This window comes from Salmo salar, chromosome ssa09, assembly GCF_905237065.1.
Source record: "Salmo salar chromosome ssa09, Ssal_v3.1, whole genome shotgun sequence".
Taxonomy (NCBI): Eukaryota; Metazoa; Chordata; class Actinopteri; order Salmoniformes; family Salmonidae; genus Salmo; species Salmo salar.
The window spans coordinates 72,370,396-72,390,026 of NC_059450.1; the positions used below are offsets into that span (position 1 = coordinate 72,370,396).

Sequence of the window (19,631 nt, forward strand, 5' to 3'; positions counted from 1 at the left end):
GAGCTTGCTCAGGAATGGCAGCAGGCAGGTGTGAGTGCATCTGCACGCACAGTGAGGCGAAGACTTTTGGAGGATGGCCTGGTGTCAAGAAGGGCAGCAAAGAAGCCACTTCTCTCCAGGAAAAACATGAGGGACAGACTGATATTCTGCAAAAGGTACAGGGATTGGACTGCTGAGGACTGGGGTAAAGTCATTTTCTCTGATGAATCCCCTTTCCGATTGTTTGGGGCATCCGTAAAAATGCTTGTCCGGAGAAGACAAGGTGAACGCTACCATCAGTCCTGTGTCATGCCAACAGTAAAGCATCCTGAGACCATTCATGTGTGGGGTTGCTTCTCAGCCAAGGGAGTGGGCTCACTCACAATTTTGCCTAAGAACGCAGCCATGAATAAAGAATGGTACCAACACATCCTCCAAGAGCAACTTCTACCAACCATCCAGGAACAGTTTGGTGACAAACAATGCCTTTTCCAGCATGATGGAGCACCTTGCCATAAGGCAAAAGTGATAACTAAGTTGCTCGGAAAACAAAACATCAATATTTTGGGTCCATGGCCAGGAAACTCCCCAGACCTTAATCCCATTGAGAACTTGTGGTCAATCCTCAAGAGGCGGGTGGACAAACAAAAACCCTCAACTCCAAGCATTGATTATGCAAGAATGGGCTGCCATCAGTCAGGATGTGGCCCAAAAGTTAATTGACAGCATGCCATGGCGGTTTGCAGAGGTCTTGAAAAAGAAGGGTCAACACTGCAAATATTGACTCTTTGCATCAACTTCATGTAATTGTCAATAAAAGCCTTTGACACTTATGAAATGCTTGTAATTATACTTCAGTATTCCATAGTAACATCTGACAAAAATATCTAAAGACACTGAAGCAGCAAACTTTGTGGAAATGAATATTTGTGTCATTCTCAAAACTTTTGGCCACGATTGTACAAGTAAGGCCTGAACAAAGCAAAGTAAGCAAACCAATTGATAGGCTATCCACCCACCCTCAGGACTGGACCCTTCATTGCATCAGTTTTACGTTTTTTTTCCAGACTTCCATATCGGGATGCATAGTTTATAGGTTAGACATTAAACCCTTCTCCTTCCGCCTCGTTTCCCCTCATTGCACAGGTGTCGCTGCCATTGCATGTCTGCAGTCACACCGTGCACCGGATAGGCTATATATAGCCTCGGGAGCGACAGCCACTCAGAGTGAAGGCATGTCGGCCTGCCTCAGCCCGGAGCCCGGGGAGATGAGAGAATATGTGGAGGGAGTCTGTTGGGAGAGATTATCCCTGCATTTTATAATATAACGACCATGCCCGCATGCCATAGGCGTAAAAAAGAGACACATTGTTCGGACCCGTTTTCCTTTGGCTGCTATTCTGTGCTATATTGGACTCGGCTTTACATGTTTGTTGTTCCCCAGTTTAGTTCCTTAGCGCTTCCTCCATGACATCGTGCGCTGCGCGTGGTGCTGAAGGGACAGCGATGCTGAAAGTAAAGCGCTCGCGAGTCTCTGCAGTGGGTCAGGAAGCTACTCGCGCAGGCCATATCTTGAAATAGTTGACAACTCGAGGTTACATGAAATTGACCAATAGCACATAATACAGATTATTGTAAAGTGTCAGATATATTCACAGTGCTTAATTCTACAAAAGCCTTCACGTTTAAAGTAATGGAATCATGCAGTAACAATAGGTGGCAGGTAGCCTAGTGTTTAGAGCGTTGGGCCAGCTGACAAGGTAAAAATATGTCGTTCTGCCTCTGAACAAGGCAGTTAGCCCACTGTTCCTAGGCCGTCATTGTAAATAAGAATCAGTTCTTAACTAGGACTTCACTAAAGAAACTGCTTACTCGGCTCGCATTTTGATGACCAGAAGAGAGTTATCTGGGGATAACAACTACAAAAGGTGTGTAGGACTATATCAATCATAAAAGTACAAAATAATCCATCACCAAAAACATATCCTTCTTATTGGTAGTCTTATCACCTGGAAATCTCGCGTTGAAACAACAAACATTCGCTTATTCCATTGTGAATGCACCATTCCCTCCGTTGTAAATCATTGACACACCAACACTGCACTGCAAAGAGAAAGTGAGAGGGGAGAGGGGGGATAGGGAACAGGGAGGGAGAAAGGGAGGTATAGAGGAGGGTGAAAGAGTGAGTGAGGGAGCGGTTGGGTGGGGGAGAGAGAGAGAGAGACTGCTATCAGAGAGGCGGAGTCTGGGCGGAAAGGTTACGGAGGGGGAGGAGAGAGACAAGTTCTGAGGCTCGTTCCTGCTGCTCACGGTCGTCGTCAGTATTACTGCTGAGTTCGGAGCTACCGGAGGTCCCGTGGATACTCAGTCTACTCTACCGGACCGTTAAACCGTCTAACTGACACCCGCAGAAACTTCACAACTGAGCCCTCTGTTTCCCCCAGAAGCTGGACAAGCTATCCGAGGTAGGTGGACGGGAGAGGTGGGTCTGAGTTAGGACCCGTAGCGATAGATTTGTATGTAGAGATGAGAGGCAGAGGAAGATAGGCTACGTAGTCTATGTATTTCTGGTTCACTCCTATTTTGGTAAGAGGAGATGTGAGGGGCGCGCGCTTCAAGGAGACGGTAATTGTGTTGAAGGCTGTTAATTGCCTGTTTATCTGGCGGAGAGCCTCTAGAGCTAATCGTTTCCCGTGCTCCATCTGCCACGGTGTGAAAATGCGATATGTTTTCAAATGTTTATAATCAGTTTAAGAGGAGGAGCAGCAATTGCATAAGAGGCACTCAGGCAATCTAATTCATCCAACCTAATAGGTTGAATAACATCCTGTCCTCCTCCATTGTTGATGCAGATATTTACATCATTAAATGAATATTCAGTCCCTGATAGTAAGTGCATGTGAATTAACTTCTAGGTGCGTAGGTTGCGTTGAAAATTATGCCTAGTTCACTATCTGTGCATTAGGGCAGCAAACTCCTCTCCATCCCTTGTTGTCCATCCCTTGTGCTCAATGTCACTTTCTCTCTAATTTTCTCTTTCCCTTTCTTGCTTTTTTCAGACGATGCTTTTCTGTCTGCTGCCTCTCGCGGCTCTCTTGCTGCGCACTGAAGGCAGGCGCGGGGAAACAGTGGTCCGTAACAACAACAATGGCCACGCGCTGGACAACGACAAATGGCTGAGCACCGTGTCTCAGTACGACAAGGACAGATATTGGAACAAATTCAGAGATGTGAGTTTAGAATTACCGTGTTTTTCGCAACTTTGCTTTCAAATGGGCTATTTCGGCTACTGTTGGATCTGGCCACGAGGCCTGTTGCCATTGCAGTATCTAGTAATGGTTGGGTTATTTGACTGACGCAGGTGTGTGTGTAGGCAGCCCCTTCCTTGCTTTACTTTACTTACTTTAAGTACGTGAGTGAGAGTCCCAGCTAGGCTGGCAGCGGGCTTAACTTCTATGGTCCTAAGTACATGAGTGAGAGTCCCAGCTAGGCTGGCAGCTGGCTTAACTTCTATGGTCCTAAGTACATGAGTGAGAGTCCCAGCTAGGCTGGCAGCTGGCTTAACTTCTATGGTCCTAAGTACGTGAGTGAGAGTCCCAGCTAGGCTGGCAGCGGGCTTAATTTCTATGGGCTACATGGGACGCTAGCGTCCCACCTGCGGGACACAGCCAGTGAAATATCAGGGGGCAAATTCAAAACAACAAAATGTCATAATTCAACGTTCTCAAACATACAACTATTTTACACCATTTTAAAGATACACTTCTCCTTGATGTAACCACATTTTCCGATTTCAAAAAGGCTTTACAGCGAAAGCAAAACATTAGATTATGTTAGGAGAGTACATAGACAAAAATAATCACACAGCCATTTTCCAAGCAAGGACATGTGTCAATAAAACCCAAAACACAGCTAAATGAAGCTCTAACCTTTGACGATCTTCATCAGATGACACTCCTAGGACATTATGTTACACAATATATGTATGTTTTGTTTGATAAAGTTCATATTTATATCCAAAAACAGCATTTTACGTTGGCGCGTGATGTTCAGAAAATGTATTCCCACCAAAACTGCCAGTGAATGTGCACATCAATTTACAAAAATACTCATCATAAACGTTGACAAAATATAACAATTATTTGAAGAATTATAGATAGACTACTCCTTGATGCAACCACTGTGTCAGATTTTAAAATAGCTTTACGGAGAAAGCACATTTTTCAATATTCTGAGTACATAGCTCAACCATCACAGCAAGCTATACAGACACCCGCCAAGTTCAAGGCAACCTAAACTCAGAATTAGTATTAGAAATATTGTCTTACCTTTGCTGATCTTCATCAGAATCCACTCCCAGGACTGCTACTTCCACAAGAAATGTTGTTTTTGTTCGAAATAATCCATATTTATGTCCAAATACCTCTGTTTTGTTCATGCGTACAGATCACTTATCCAAAGGCATAATGTGCGAGCGCGGTACCAGAGACGAAAAGTCAAAATGTTCCATTACTGTACTTAGAAGCATGTCAAACGCTGTTTAAAATCAATCTTTATGGTATTTGTAACGTAAAATTGCGGTAATATTCCAACCGGACAATAGCATATCCATTCAAGAAGAAAAAGAAGGAACATCGCACTCGCGGGACCGCGCATATCCAATCCCTTTGTCCACAGGCAGTCGACTGATTGACTGAGCTCCTATTATCTGCCCAGTGATAGGAGAATGCTGAAAGAACTTTCTGAAGGCTGTTGACAGCCAATGAAAGCCTTAGGAAGTGCAACGTGACCCCACAGAAACTATAGTTTCGATAGAGAATCAAAAGAAGAACTACAATTCTCAGACTTTCCACTTCCTGGTTGGATTTTTCTCCGATTTTTGCCTGCCATATGAGTTCTGTTATACTCACAGACACCATTCAAACAGTTTTAGAAACTTCAGAGTGTGTTCTATCCAAATCTACTAATAATATGCATATTCTAGTTTCTGGGCAAGAGTAGTAACCAGTTTAATTTGGGTACGTTTTTTCATCCGGCCGTGAAAATACTGCCCCCTACACCCCAACAGGTTTAATCAAGTGTGTGGCCTGCTCACCCTCAACACACACATCTGACTCACTGATGCTCCCTACTCAGTCACAGGCCACTGGGACCATAGCGATCCTGGGGGTTCTGTAATCAATGGAACACAGTGGTTTAGGGTGAGTATTAAATGGCACCACCCTATTCCCTATATAGTGCACTACCTTTGACCAGAGCCCATAAGGTGTTCTCGATGGTTGGGACACAGACATAGCCTGTTTGTTCCCTCTAATGCATTAGGGATTTAGAAATGTGTAACGGCAACTGTTAGCAGTCTCATCTAGCCCTGCCATGTTGGTTATTTAAGTAATAAGGCCCAATTTGGTGTGCTATATTTTAAGCAATAAGGCCCAAGGGGGTGTGCTATTTTTAAGCAATAAGGCCCAAGGGGGTGTGGTATATTTAAGCAATAAGGCCTAAGAGGGTGTGGTATATTTAAGCAATAAGACCCAAGGGGGTGTGGTATATTTAAGCAATAAGGCCCAAGGGGGTGTGGAATATTTAAGCAATAAGGACCAAGTGGTGTGGTACATTTAAGCAATATGGCTCGAAGAGGGTGTGGTATATGGCTAAGGGCAGTTCTTAGACAAGATGCCACACAGAGTGCCTGGATACAGCCCTTAGCCGTGGTATATTGGCCATATACCACAAACCCAGAGGTGGCTTATTGTTATTATAAACTGGTTACCAACATAAATAGAACAGTAAACAAGTACTTTTGTGTCATACCTGTGGTAGATTGTCTGATATACACACAGACCCTAACTATAATGTGTAACAGGGCATGCAGCAGTGAGAGTGGTTATTGACATAAGCAAACATTTTCTTGACTGGAGTGATGTGGGAGCTAGCGTTGACCCTGGCGCTGCATCGTGCTTCATTGGAGTGGTGGCGTGAAACCTAGCATCTAGCAGCCTGTAAACGGCCTTAAGCGAAGCAGCCGCAGCCCAAGTCAGAGCTAGCGTTAGCAAAGTCCCTTAAAGCCCTATGTTGTGTGTATGTGGGGGGAGGGAGGAGGTGTGTGTGTCTGTGGCGTGCAGCTCCCTCTCCATGGTTTTCCATGCAAATGAAACTCATTAGGTGGAAGCTGCTTGATGTCTGGGAGGAGAGGAGAGGGGAGGAGGGATGAAGCGGAGTGGAGAGGGTAAAGGCTGTGACATTTTGGTTTAATTTTTGATGATGCCTCTGGCGCTCAAAGAGATTACGAATATTATGGACATGTTGGAATTAACTGAAATTTGGAAGCTTAAAAACCTGGATCTTGTAAGATATTCTTGGAGGAGGCTTAATCAAACTAGTCAGATTGATTATTTTCATTTGATCCTCTTATTGAGGATCAAATGTGATCAGACCATCAACTTATCAATCAATCAAATGTATTTATAAAGTCCTTTTTACATCAGCAGATGTCACAAAGTGCTATGCAGAAACCCAGCCTAAAACCCCGAACAGCAAGCAAGGCAGATGTAGACGCACAGTGGCTAGGAAAAACTCCCTAGAAAGGAGTGGCCAGGAAGAAACCTAGAGAGGAACCAGGCTCTGAGGGGTGGCCAGTCCTCTTCTGGCTTTGCTGGGTGGAGATTATAACAGTACATGGCCAAGATGTTCATATGTTCATAGATGACCAGCGGGGTCAAATAATAATAATCACAGTGGTTGTGGCGTGTGCAACAGGTCAACACCTCAGGAGTAAATGTCAGTTGGCTTTTCATAGCCGATCATTCAGAGTATCTCTACTGCTCCTGCTGTCTCTATAGAGAGTTGAAAACAATCGGTCTGGGACAAGGTAGCACGTCCGGTGAACAGGTCAGGAGGCTGAGACAGGAGAGGTCGGGAGAAACTGTGGCCCCGTCTGACGATACCCCTGGACAGGGCCAACCAGGCAGGATATAACCCCACCAACTTTGCCAAAGCACAGCCCCCAGACCACTAGAAGGATATCCGCAGACCACCAACAAGGCTGAGTATAGCCCACGAAGATCTCCTCCAGCGCACAAGCCCGAGGGGGTGCAAAACCGGACAGGAAGATCACGTCAGTGACTCAAGTGATACATCCCTCCTAGGAACGGCATGGAAGAGCACTAGTAAGCCAGTGACTCAGCCCCCGTAACAGGGTCAGAGGCAGAGAATCCCAGTGGAAAGAAGGGAAACGGCCAAGCAGAGACAGCAAGGGCAGTTCGTTGCTCCAGTGCCTTTCCGTTCACCTTCACACCCCTGGGCCAGACTACACTCAATCATAGGACCTACTGAAGAGATGAGTCTTCAGTAAAGACTTAAAGGTTGAGACCGAGTCTGCGTCTCTTACATGGATAGGCAAACCATTCCATAAAAAATTTGCTCTATAGGAGAAAGCCCTGCCTCCAGCTGTTTGCTTAGAAATTCTAGGGACATTTAGGAGGCCTGCGTCTGGTGACCGTAACGTACGTGTAGGTATGTACGGCAGGACCAAATTGGAGAGAGAGGTAGGAGCAAGCCCATGTAATGCTTTGTAGGTTAGCAGTAAAACCTTGAAATCAGCCCTAGCCTTAACAGGATGCCAGAGGCTAGCACTGGAGTAATATTATCACATCTTTTGGTTCTAGTCAAGATTCTAGCAGCCGTGTTTTGCATTAACTTAAGTTTATTTAGTGCTTTATCCGGGTAGCCGGAAAGTAGAGCATTGCAGCAGTCTAATTTAGAAGTGACAAAAGCATGGAATAGCTTTTCTGCATAATTTTTGGACAAAAAGTTTCTGATTTTTGCAATGTTACGAAGATGGAAAAAAGCTGTCCTTTAAATATTCTTGATATATTTGTCAAAAGAGAGAACCGGGTCCAGAGTAACGCTGAGGTGCTTCACAGTTTTATTTTAGACGACTGTACAACCATCAACATTAATTGTCAGATCCAACAAAAGATCTCTTTGTTTCTTGGGACCTAGAACTAGCATCTCTGTTTTGTCATAGTTTAAAAGTGAAACATTTGTGGCCATCCACTTTCTTATGTCTGAAACACAGGCTTCCAGGGTGGGCAATTTTGGGGCTTCACCATGTTTCATTGAAATGTACAGCTGTGTATCGTCTGCATAGCAGTGAAAGTTAACATTATGTTTCCGAATGATATCACCAAGAGGTAAAATATATAGTGAAAACAATAGTGGTCCTAAAACCGAACCTTGATGAACACCGAAACTTACAATTGATTTGTCAGAGGACAAACCATCCACAGAGACAAACTGATCTCTTTCCGGCAGATAAGATCTAAACCAGGCAAGAACTTGTCCATGTAGACCAATTTGGGTTTCCAATCTCTCCAAAAGAATGTGGTGATCGATGGTGTCAAAAGCAGCACTAAGGTCTAGGAGCACGAGGACGGATGCAGAGCCTTGGTTTGACACCATTAAAAGGTAATTTACCATCTTCACTAGTGCAGTTTCAGTGCTATGATGGGGTCTAAAACCAGACTGAAGCGTTTCGTATACATTATTTGTTTTCAGGAAGGCCGTGAGGAAAGCTGTTGAGCAGCTATTGCTGCTCAACAGCTTTTTCTAAAATGTTTGAGAGGAATGGGTGATTCAATATAGGCCGATAGTTTTTACATTACAATGTTTGGCTTTATAAGAGAGGCTTTATTACTGCAACTTTTAGTGAGTATGGTACAGATCCGCTGGATAGGGAGCCATTTATTATGTTCAACATAGGAGGGCCAAGCACAGGAAGCAGCTCTTTCAGTAGTTTAGTTGAAATGGGTTCCAGTATGCAGCTTGAAGGTTTAGAGGCCATGACTATTTTCATCAATGTGTCAAGAGAAATAGGATTAAAAAACTTGTGCGTCTCCATTGATCCTAGGCCCTGGCGGTGTTGTGCAGACTCAGGACAAATGAGCTTAGGAGAAATACGCAGATTCAAAGAGGAGTCTGTAATTTGCTTTCTAATGATCATGATCTTTTTGTCGAACAAGTTCATGAATTCATCACTGCTGAAGTTTTTTTATTTATTTATTATTTTTATTTCACCTTTATTTAACCAGGAAGGCTAGTTGAGAACAAGTTCTCCTTTACAACTACGACCTGGCCAAGATAAAGCAAAGCAGTGCAACACACACAACAACACAGAGTTACACATGGAATAAACATGTGCTCTGACAGCTGGTGCTTAACCTCTTACATCTAGACGTTCCGCTAGCGGAACACCTGCTCCAATATCCAATGATAGGTGTGGCGCGAATGACAAATTCCTCAAAAATACAAAAACTTCCATTTTTCAAACATATGACTATTTTACAGCATTTTAAAGACAAGACTCTCCTTTATCTAACCACACTGTCCGATTTCAAAAAGGCTTTACAGCGAAAGCAAAACATTAGATTATGTCAGCAGAGTACCCAGCCAGAAATAATCAGACACCCATTTTTCAAGCTAGCATATAATGTCACAAAAAACAAAACCACAGCTAAATGCAGCACTAACCTTTGATGATCTTCATCAGATGACACACCTAGGACATTATGTTATACAATACATGCATGTTTTGTTCAATCAAGTTCATATTTATATCAAAAACCATCTTTTTACATTAGCATGTGACGTTCAGAACTAGCATACCCCCGCAAACCTCCGGTGAATTTACTAAATTACTCACGATAAACGTTCACAAAAAACATAACAATTATTTTAAGAATTATAGATACAGAACTCCTTTGTGCAATCGAGGTGTCCGATTTTAAAATAGCTTTTCGGTGAAAGCACATTTTGCAATATTCTGAGTAGATAGCCCAGCCATCACGGCTAGCAATTTAGACACCCAGCAAGTTTAGCCCTGACCAAACTCCGATTTACTATTAGAAAAGTTTGATTACCTTTGGTGTTCTTCGTCAGAATGCACTCCCAGGACTGCTACTTCAATAACAAATGTTGGTTTGGTTCAAAATAATCCATTGTTATATCCAAATAGCGGCGTTTTGTTCGTGCGTTCAAGACACTATCCGAAGTGTAAATAAGGGTCACGAGCACGACGCATTTCGTGACAAAAGATTTCTTAATATTCCATTACCGTACCTCGAAGCATGTCAACCGCTGTTTAAAATCAATTTTTATGCCATTTTTCTCGTAAAAAAGCGATAATATTCCAACCGGGAAAGCGTGTATACGTACAAAGAGAGAGAGAAAATAAAAGCATGGGATCCCCTCGTGCACGAGCCTGAGTCTCACAGTACTGTGACCAGCCACTATCCAAACGCGCTACTTTTTTTCAGCCAGAGCCTGCAAAGCCACGATTCAGCTTTTTGCCGCCTTCTGAGAGCCCATGGGAGCCGTAGGAAGTGTCACGTAACAGCAGAGATCCCCTGTAATGGATAGAGATAATCAAGAAGGGCAAGAAATGGTCAGACAGGGCACTTCCTGAAAGGAATCTTCTCAGGTTTTGGCCTGCCAAATGAGTTCTGTTATACTCACAGACACCATTCAAACAGTTTTAGAAACTTTGGAGTGTTTTCTATCCAAAGCTAATAATTATATGCATATTCTAGTTTCTGGGCAGGAGTAATAATCAGATTAAATCGGGTACGTTTTTTATCCGGCCGTGAAAATACTGCCCCCTAGCCATAACAGGTTAAAGTTAACTTCTCTAGGGTATGTGGGACGGTAGTGTCCCACCTCGCCAACAGCCAGTGAAATAGCAGAGCGCCAAATTCAAAACAATAAAAATCTCATAATTTAAATTTCTTACACATACAAGTATTATACACCATTTTAAAGATAATCTTCTCGTTAATCCAACCACACTATCAGATTTCAAAAAGGCTTTACGGTGAAAGCATAGCATTAGATTATGTTAGGACAGCACCTAGACAAGAAAAACCACAGCCATTTTCCAAGCAAGGAGAGGCGTCACAAAAAACAGAAATACAGCTAAAATGAATCACTAACCTTTGATGATCTTCATCAGATGGCACTCATAGGACTTCATGTTACACAATACATGTATGTTTTGCTCGATAAAGTGTAATGTTCAGAAATGTTTTGCCGCCCAAAACTTCCGGTGAATGACCACATAAATTTACAGATATACTCATCATAAACGTTGATAAAATATACAACTGTTATTCAAAGAATTATAGATACACTTCTCCTTAATGCAACCGCAGTGTCAGATTTCAAAAAAGCTTTACAGCGAATGCACACTGCAATAATCTGAGTACAGCACTCAGTCACAAAACCAAACCCGCCATTTTGTGGAGTCAACAAAACTCAGAAATAGCTTTATAAATATTCACTTACCTTTGATGATCTTCATTGGAATGCACTCCCAGGAATCCCAGTTCCACAATAAATGTTCATTTGTTTCGATAAAGTCCATATTTATGTCCAAATACCTGCATGCCCTGTTACATATTTATGTCCAAATGCACTGTGCTCGCGCAGAAAGTTCAGACAAAGTCCAAAAAGTTATATTACAGTTCGTAGAAACATGTCAAACGATGTATAGAATCAATCTTTAGGATGTTTTTATCATAAATCTTCCATAATATTCCAACCGGACGATTCCTTTGTCTTCAAAAAGGAAAAGGAACGCAGCTAACTCTCACGGGAGCGTTCGCCACTGAGCTCATGTCATTTTCTCAGTCATTTGATTCCAAGCGCTCTTATTCTCTCCCCATTCACAGTAGAAGCATGAAACAACATTCTAAAGACTGTTGACGTCTAGTGGAAGCCTTAGGAAGTGCAAAATGACTCCACAGACACTGTATATTGGATAGGGAATCACTTGAAAAACAACAAACCTCAGATTTCCACACTACCTGGTTGGATTTTGTCTCAGGTTTTTGCCTGCCATATGAGTTCTGTTATACTCACAGACATCATTCAAACAGTTTTAGAAACTTCAGAGTGTTTTCTATCCAAATCTACTAATAATATGCATATCCTACCTTCTGGGGCTGAGTAGCAGGCAGTTTACTACAGGCACGCTTTTCATCCGGACGTCAAAATACTGCCCCCTACCCAAGAGAGGTTAATGAGGGAGATAAGAGTCTCCAGCTTCAGTGATTTTTGCAATTCGTTCCAGTCATTGGCAGCAGAGAACTGGAAGGAAAGGCTGCCAAAGGAGGAATTGGCTTTGGGGGTGACCAGTGAAATATACCTTCTGGAGCGTGTGCTACGGGTGGGTGTTGCTATGGTGACCAGTGAGCTGAGATAAGGCGGGGCTTTACCTAGCAAATTTAGAAACCAAGAAATTCATGAACTTTTTCTTGCTCAATCTAGGTTCAACAGACCCACTTATTGTATGGGATGCCTTTAAATGTGCCTTTATACCAAAAACAAAACCGGTAAAAGGAGAAAAGACTTACAACCGAAATAGAAGAACTAACATTACACATCGATGGTGTTGATAAATGTGCTCCAGAAGCACTGAATAGTTTAGATGCAAAACAAAAGGAGTTTGAGGAACTGATTCAGGAAAGAATGTATGTACAAACAAATTGGATGGAGAATGGCGAAAAATGCACCAATTTTTTCCTAAACCTAAACCTATAGATATGTAACCAAAAAGAATCTAGAGAAAATAGTTACAAACGATGGAGAAATCCTTCTCATCAAAGGAGATTTTAAATATTTTTGAACAAACGTTCTCTTGTCAAGTTTTCCAACCTCACTTGGCGATGAGTATTGTGATCTCTTTCTCCCAAAACGACATGGTAAACTATCTGCGACACAAAATACATCTTGTGAAGGGCTAAATACACAGGACGAACTATGGTTGTCAATTGATTCCTTTCAGACGGTGAAAACCTGTGGCCTCGATGGCATTCCAATAAAGATACAGTACCAGTCAAAAGTATGGACACACATACTCATTCCAGGATTTTTCTTTATTTTTACTATTTTCTACATTGTAGTATAATAGTGAAGACATCAAAATTATGAAATAACAAAGCAAAATATATTTTTATATTTGAGATTCTTCAAATTAGCCACCCTTTGCCTTGATGACAGCTCTTGGCATTTTCTCAACCAGCTTCATGAGGTAGTCTCCTGGAATGCATTTCAATTAACAGGTGTGCCTTGTTAAAAGTTAATTTGTGTAATTTATTTCGTTCTTAATGCGTTGTGACAAGGTAGGGGTGATAAAGAGAAGATAGTCCTATTTGGTAAAAGACCAAGTCCATATTATGGCAAGAACAGCTCGACAGTCCATCATTACTTTAAGACATGAAGGTCAGTCAATCCGGGAAAATTTCAAGAACTTTGAAAGTTTCTTCAAGTGCAGTCGCAAAACCCATCAAGCGATATGATGAAACTGGTTCTCATGAGGACCGCCACAGGAAAGAAAGACCCAGAGTTACCTCTGCTGCAGAGGATAAGTTCATTAGAGTTACCAGCCTCAGAAATTGCAGCCCAAATAAATGCTTCACAGAGTTCAAGTAACAGACACCTCGCCACATCAACTGTTCAGAGGAGACTGTGTGAATCAGGCCTTCATGGTCGAATTGCTGCAAGGAAACCTACTAAAGGACACCAATAAGAAGAGGGACCTTGCTTGGGCCAAGAAACAAGAGCAATGGACATTAGACCGGTGGGAATCCAAATGTGAGATTTTTGGTTCCAAAAATGAACGGATGATCCCCGTATGTGTAGTTCCCACCATGAAGCATGGAGGAGGAGGTGTGATGGTATGGGGGTGCTTTGCTGGTGACATTGTCAGTGATTTATTTAGAATTCAAGGCACACTTAACTAGCATGGCTGCCACAGCTTTCTGCAGCGATACGCCATCCCATCTGGTTACTGCTTAGTGGGAATATCATTTGTTTTTCAACAGGACAATGACCCAACACACCTCCAGGCTGTGTAAGGGCTATTTGACCAAGAAGGAGAGTGATGTAGTGCTGCATCAGATGACCTGGCCTCCGCAATCACCCGACCTCAACCCAATTGAGATGGTTTGGGATGAGTTGGACTGCAGAGTGAAGGAAAAGCAGCTAACAAGTGCTCAGCATATGTGGGAACTCCTTGAAGACTGTTGGAAAAGCATTCCAGATGAAGCTGGTTGAGAGAATGCCAAGAGTGTGCAAAGCTGTCATCAAGGCAAAGGGTGGCTACTTAGAAGAATCTCAAATATAAAATATATTTTGATTTGTTTGTTTAACACTTTTTTTGGTTACTACATGTTCCATATGTGTTATTTCATAGTTTTTGATGTATTCACTATTTTTATACAATGTAGTAAATATAAAGAAAAACCCTTGAATGAGTAGGTGTGTTCAAACTTTTGACCGGTACTGTATATCAAACTTTTTATGAATTCCTGAAAGATCCATTACTATCATGTGTTAATTACTCATATTAGATCTAATGATATCATTAAGGGGCTAAAAAGGAAGGGATTAGAGACAAAAGTATCAATGTACGCCGATGCTACAAGTGTTCTCTCTAGTCCTTTCAGAGGACCAGGATAATATCTCCATTTCTCTGGACTAAAATCCTACTTTGATAAGTGATATTACGGATTGGGTCTCTGAGAGAGAAATACTTTAAATTGCCATGTGGTCTCCCAATTAAATGGGCAGCTGATGAAGTTGATGTGCTTGATGTACATATCCCTGAAAAATGGAGCGACGTTTCATTTCATTTGGAAAACCAGTTAAAGTTATATAGGCATATTTATATAATGAATATGAGTTTGGAGGGTTAAAACTAGGAAATATGAAGGCATTAAACCACTCTTTTAAAGCCTACATTATCCCAAAATGATATCTAAATCCAAGCGGTTCGTCAGCAAGCTACTAAGCCATTATACAGATTAAAACGAACCACTTCCACTGGATTGACAATGGATCCCTGTTTAAACTAGTCTCATTTTTAAATGAAGCCATACAGAGTTGTTTACAATTCAAACGTCATCCTCCAGAAGAAGCAGAACATATATAACAGCAAATAAACAATTTCCGTGGAAAAACTGTATAAGGAAGGTATCATGTTTATGAATGACATTGTAAATAAGGACAGTAAAATTATGTTAAACAAGCAATTAACAAAAGTGTATGGAAATGTATGCTCAATACAAATTTATAACCAACTCGACGCAGCGCTGCCACAAAAATGGAAGAGGCAATTACTTAAAAGAGTAACGAATGAATTGGTTTGTCTGCCTCCAATGTAAAAACCATGCATGGCTTAAAGTGACTATAATAAATGGTAAAATGGATAAGTTTCACTTAAGGTTCAAGATTGTTTGGAATAAATGTTTGTCCCAATACCATGGCAACCGGTTTATGAACTGATATACAAAACAACAATTGACGCATCAATCCATTCTTTTCAATATAAAATTCTCGCCACAAAAAGAATGCTGAATACATGGGGCATTGAACAGTCAGCCCTGTGCAGACTCTGCCACGAGGAAACGGAATCGATAGATCTCTTTTGGTGAAGTCCTTCCGTGGCACGTTTATGGAGTCAGGTCCAGGAGTGGATGTTAAGTTATAATGTCTGTGTTCTGTTGGACCTACAAAGAGTACTGTTAGAAGATCTGAAAAACCACCATCAATCAATGGGAAAATATGATTATACTCTTAGGTAAAGTATTTATTTTTCGGTCAATCTCTGTAGAAAGGGTACAAATGGAGAGGTTCAAGACCCTCGTAAGACATCACAGTAAAAAAGAAGGATGTATTACAGAAGGAAATAGTCACATGTTATAGTACTGGGAGAGATAGGTTAGTCTGTGGACATCTGAGGGTTGGAATTAAGATGAGAGTGATTGGTCGATACACTTAGAGTCCAGTGCGATTATACATACTGTATATATACAGTACATGACCAAAAGTATGTGGACACCTGCTCGTCGAACATCTCATTCTAAAACCATGGGCATTAATATGGAGTTGGTCCCCCTTTGCTGCTATAACAGCCTCCACTCTTCTGGGAAGGCTTTCCACTAGATGTTGGAACATTGCTGCAGGGACTTGATTCCATTCAGCCACAAGAGTGTTAGTGAGGTCAGACACTGATGTTGGGCGGTTAGGCCTGGCTCGCAGTCGGCGTTCCAATTCATCCCAAAGGTGTTTGATAGGGTTGAGGTCAGGGCTCTGTGCAGGCCAGTCAATTTCTTCCACACTCTCGACAAACCATTTCTGTATGGACCTCGCTTTGTGCATGGGGGCATTGCCATGTAGAAACAGGAAAGGGCCTTCCCAAACTGTTGCCATAAAGTTGGAAGCACATAATCATCTAGAATGTCATTGTATGCTGTAGCGTTAAGATTTCCCTTCACTGGAACTAAGGGGCCTAGACCGAACAATAAAAAACAGCCCCATAACATTATTCCATCTCCACCAAACTTTACAGTTGGCACTATGCTTTCGGGCAGGTAGCGTTCTCCTGGCATCCGCCAAACATAGATTTTTCAGTCGGACTGCCAGATGGTGAAGCGTGATTCATCATTCCAGAGAACACATTTCCACTGCTCCAGAGTCCAATGGCGGCGAGCTTTACACCACTCCAGCTTGGCATTGCGCATGGTAATCTTAGGCTTGTGGTTGCTCCTAGACGTTTCCACTTCACAATAACAGCACTTACAGTTGACCGGGACAGCTCTAGCAGGGAAGACATTTGACAAACTGACTTGTTGGATAGGTGGCATTCTATGATGGTGCCAGGTTGAAAGTCATTGAGCGCTTCAGTAAGGCCATTCTACTGCCAATGTTTGTCTATGGAGATTGCATGGCTGTGTGCTCAATTTTACACACCTGTCAGCAACGGGTGTGGCTGAAATAACCAAGTCCAGTAATTTGAAGGGGTGTCCACATACTGCTGTAAATATAATGTATATATTGCATTTGGATGTTTTCCAGCAGATCCTCCGACCAGTTGGAGCATGAAATAAAATGGATATATGTAAAAAGGGATTAGAAATTATGCAAGTAATGTTGTTTGATACTCCAATTATATCTGTTAGTTTCATAGCTGATCTATACCCTACATTAAAAAAAAGCCAGCACTATGGTGTGTGTGTGTGTGTGTGTGTCTGCAATGACTGGAACGAACTGCAAAAATCTCTGAAGCTGGAGACTCATATCTCCCTCTCTAGCTTTAAGCACCAGCTGTCAGAGCCGCTAACAGATCACTGCACCTGTACATAGCCCATCTGTAAACAGACCATCTATCTACCTACCTCATCCCCATACTGTATTTATTTATTTATCTTGCTCCTTTGCACCCCAGTATCTCTACTTGCACAGTCATCTTCTGCACATCTACCATTCCAGTGTTTAATTGCTGTATTGTAATTACTTCCCCACTATGGCCTATTTATTGCCTTAACTCCCTTATCTTACCTCATTTGCATTCACTGTATATAGACTTTTGTTTTCTTTTGTTCTACTGTATTATTGACTGTATGTTTTGTTTATTCCATGTGTAACTCTGTTGTTGTATGTGTCAAATTGCTTTGCTTTATCTTGGCCAGGTCGCAGTTGTAAATGAGAACTTGTTCTCAACTAGCCTACCTGGTTAAATAAAGGTGAAATAAAAATAAACAAATAAATAAAATAAAAGAGACAGACCTGCAGGTCATAAGGCTCTTTCTAGCCACTCAGCTCATCTTTTATTCTTCCCCTCCCTCTCTCTCTCTCTCTCTCTCTCTCTCTCTCTCTCTCTCTCTCTCTCTCTCTCTCTCTCTCTCTCTCTCCCTCCCCTCTCTCGCTGTCTGTCTGTCTGTCTCTCTCTCTCTCTCTCCCTCCCCTCTCTCTCTCTCTCTCTCTCTCTCTCTCTCTCTCTCTCTCTCTCTCCCTCCCCTCTCTCTCTGTCTGTCTGTCTGTCTGTAGGACACTGGATGACCCTGTGCCTTCTCAACCATGTCAACCCCCTCCCCCCTTCCTCTTCCCTCTCCCCCACCCTGACCCTCCTGCCCTGTTTCTCTCTGTGTCTCTGTTGATGAGCTGCTTGCTCCCCGTTTAATAATGCATGAGTGTGTGTTGTGTGAGTGTGACTGTGTGTGTGTGTGTATGGGTCTGTTGTGTGTACGGGTAAATTATATTGTGGCTCAGCTGCAGCAGCAGTCTTCACTCCATCAGATTAGAAAGAGGAGCAGGTGCACTGGGAGAGTGGTGCAGCGGTGTCTGTGTGTGTGTGTGTGTATGTGTGCTGTTGGTAAAAGGATCTACTCTCACTCCATTGCTCTGTGTGCGTACATGTTTGTGGGAGTGTTGTCAGCTGTAAGATTGCTAGGACAGCACACAGCTGGAACTGTCTAGTGTCTACCTGTCTAGTGTCTACCTGTCTAGTGTCTACCTGTCTAGTGTCTACCTGTCTAGTGTCTACCTGTCTAGTGTCTACTTGTCTACCTGTCTGGTGTCTACCTGTCTGGTGTCTACCTGTCTAGTGTCTACCTGTCTAGTGTCTACTTGTCTACCTGTCTGGTGTCTACCTGTCTGGTGTCTACCTGTCTAGTGTCTACCTGTCTAGTGTCTACCTGTCTAGTGTCTACTTGTCTACCTGTCTGGTGTCTACCTGTCTGGTGTCTACCTGTCTGGTGTCTACCTGTCTAGTGTCTACTTGTCTACCTGTCTGGTGTCTACCTGTCTGGTGTCTGGTGTCTACCTGTCTGGTGTCTACCTGTCTGGTGTCTACCTGTCTAGTGTCTACTTGTCTACCTGTCTGGTGTCTACCTGTCTGGTGTCTGGTGTCTACCTGTCTGGTGTCTACTTGTCTACCTGTCTGGTGTCTACCTGTCTGGTGTCTACCTGTCTAGTGTCTACTTGTCTACCTGTCTGGTGTCTACCTGTCTGGTGTCTACTTGTCTACCTGTCTAGTGTCTACTTGTCTACCTGTCTGGTGTCTACCTGTCTGGTGTCTACTTGTCTACCTGTCTAGTGTCTACTTGTCTACCTGTCTGGTGTCTACCTGTCTGGTGTCTACCTGTCTAGTGTCTACTTGTCTACCTGTCTGGTGTCTACCTGTCTAGTGTCTACTTGTCTACCTGTCTAGTGTCTACCTGTCTAGTGTCTACCTGTCTAGTGTCTACCTGTCTAGTGTCTACTTGTCTACCTGTCTGGTGTCTACCTGTCTGGTGTCTACCTGTCTGGTGTCTACCTGTCTAGTGTCTACTTGTCTACCTGTCTGGTGTCTACCTGTCTAGTGTCTACCTGTCTAGTGTCTGTTTGCCTACCTGTCTGGTGTCTACCTGTCTGGTGTCTACCTGTCTACCTGTCTACCTGTCTAGTGTCTACCTGTCTAGTGTCTACTTGTCTACCTGTCTGGTGTCTACCTGTCTGGTGTCTGGTGTCTACCTGTCTGGTGTCTACTTGTCTACCTGTCTGGTGTCTACCTGTCTGGTGTCTACCTGTCTAGTGTCTACTTGTCTACCTGTCTGGTGTCTACCTGTCTGGTGTCTACTTGTCTACCTGTCTAGTGTCTACTTGTCTACCTGTCTAGTGTCTACTTGTCTACCTGTCTAGTGTCTACTTGTCTACCTGTCTGGTGTCTACCTGTCTGGTGTCTACCTGTCTTGTGTCTACCTGTATAGTGTCTACCTGTCTAGTGTCTACTTGCCTACCTGTCTGGTGTCTACCTGTCTAGTTCTACCTGTCTAGTA

General features: G+C 42.8%; 1 protein-coding gene across 2 annotated transcripts in view; it reads left to right on the forward strand.

The window, feature by feature from the left end:
* The first annotated feature begins 2,213 nt into the window (after positions 1–2,213).
* Positions 2,214–19,631, forward strand: part of LOC106611816 (testican-1) — a 332,029-nt gene continuing 314,611 nt past the window's right edge. The window contains exons 1-2 of one of the 2 annotated variants that reach the window (XM_014212411.2): positions 2,214–2,444; positions 3,039–3,209. In XM_014212411.2, the coding sequence (XP_014067886.1) occupies positions 3,042–3,209 (168 nt within the window). In that variant the 5' untranslated portion in view covers positions 2,214–2,444; positions 3,039–3,041. The remainder of the gene's footprint in view (positions 2,445–3,038; positions 3,210–19,631) is intronic. The other variant, XM_014212410.2, reaches the window with a different exon arrangement.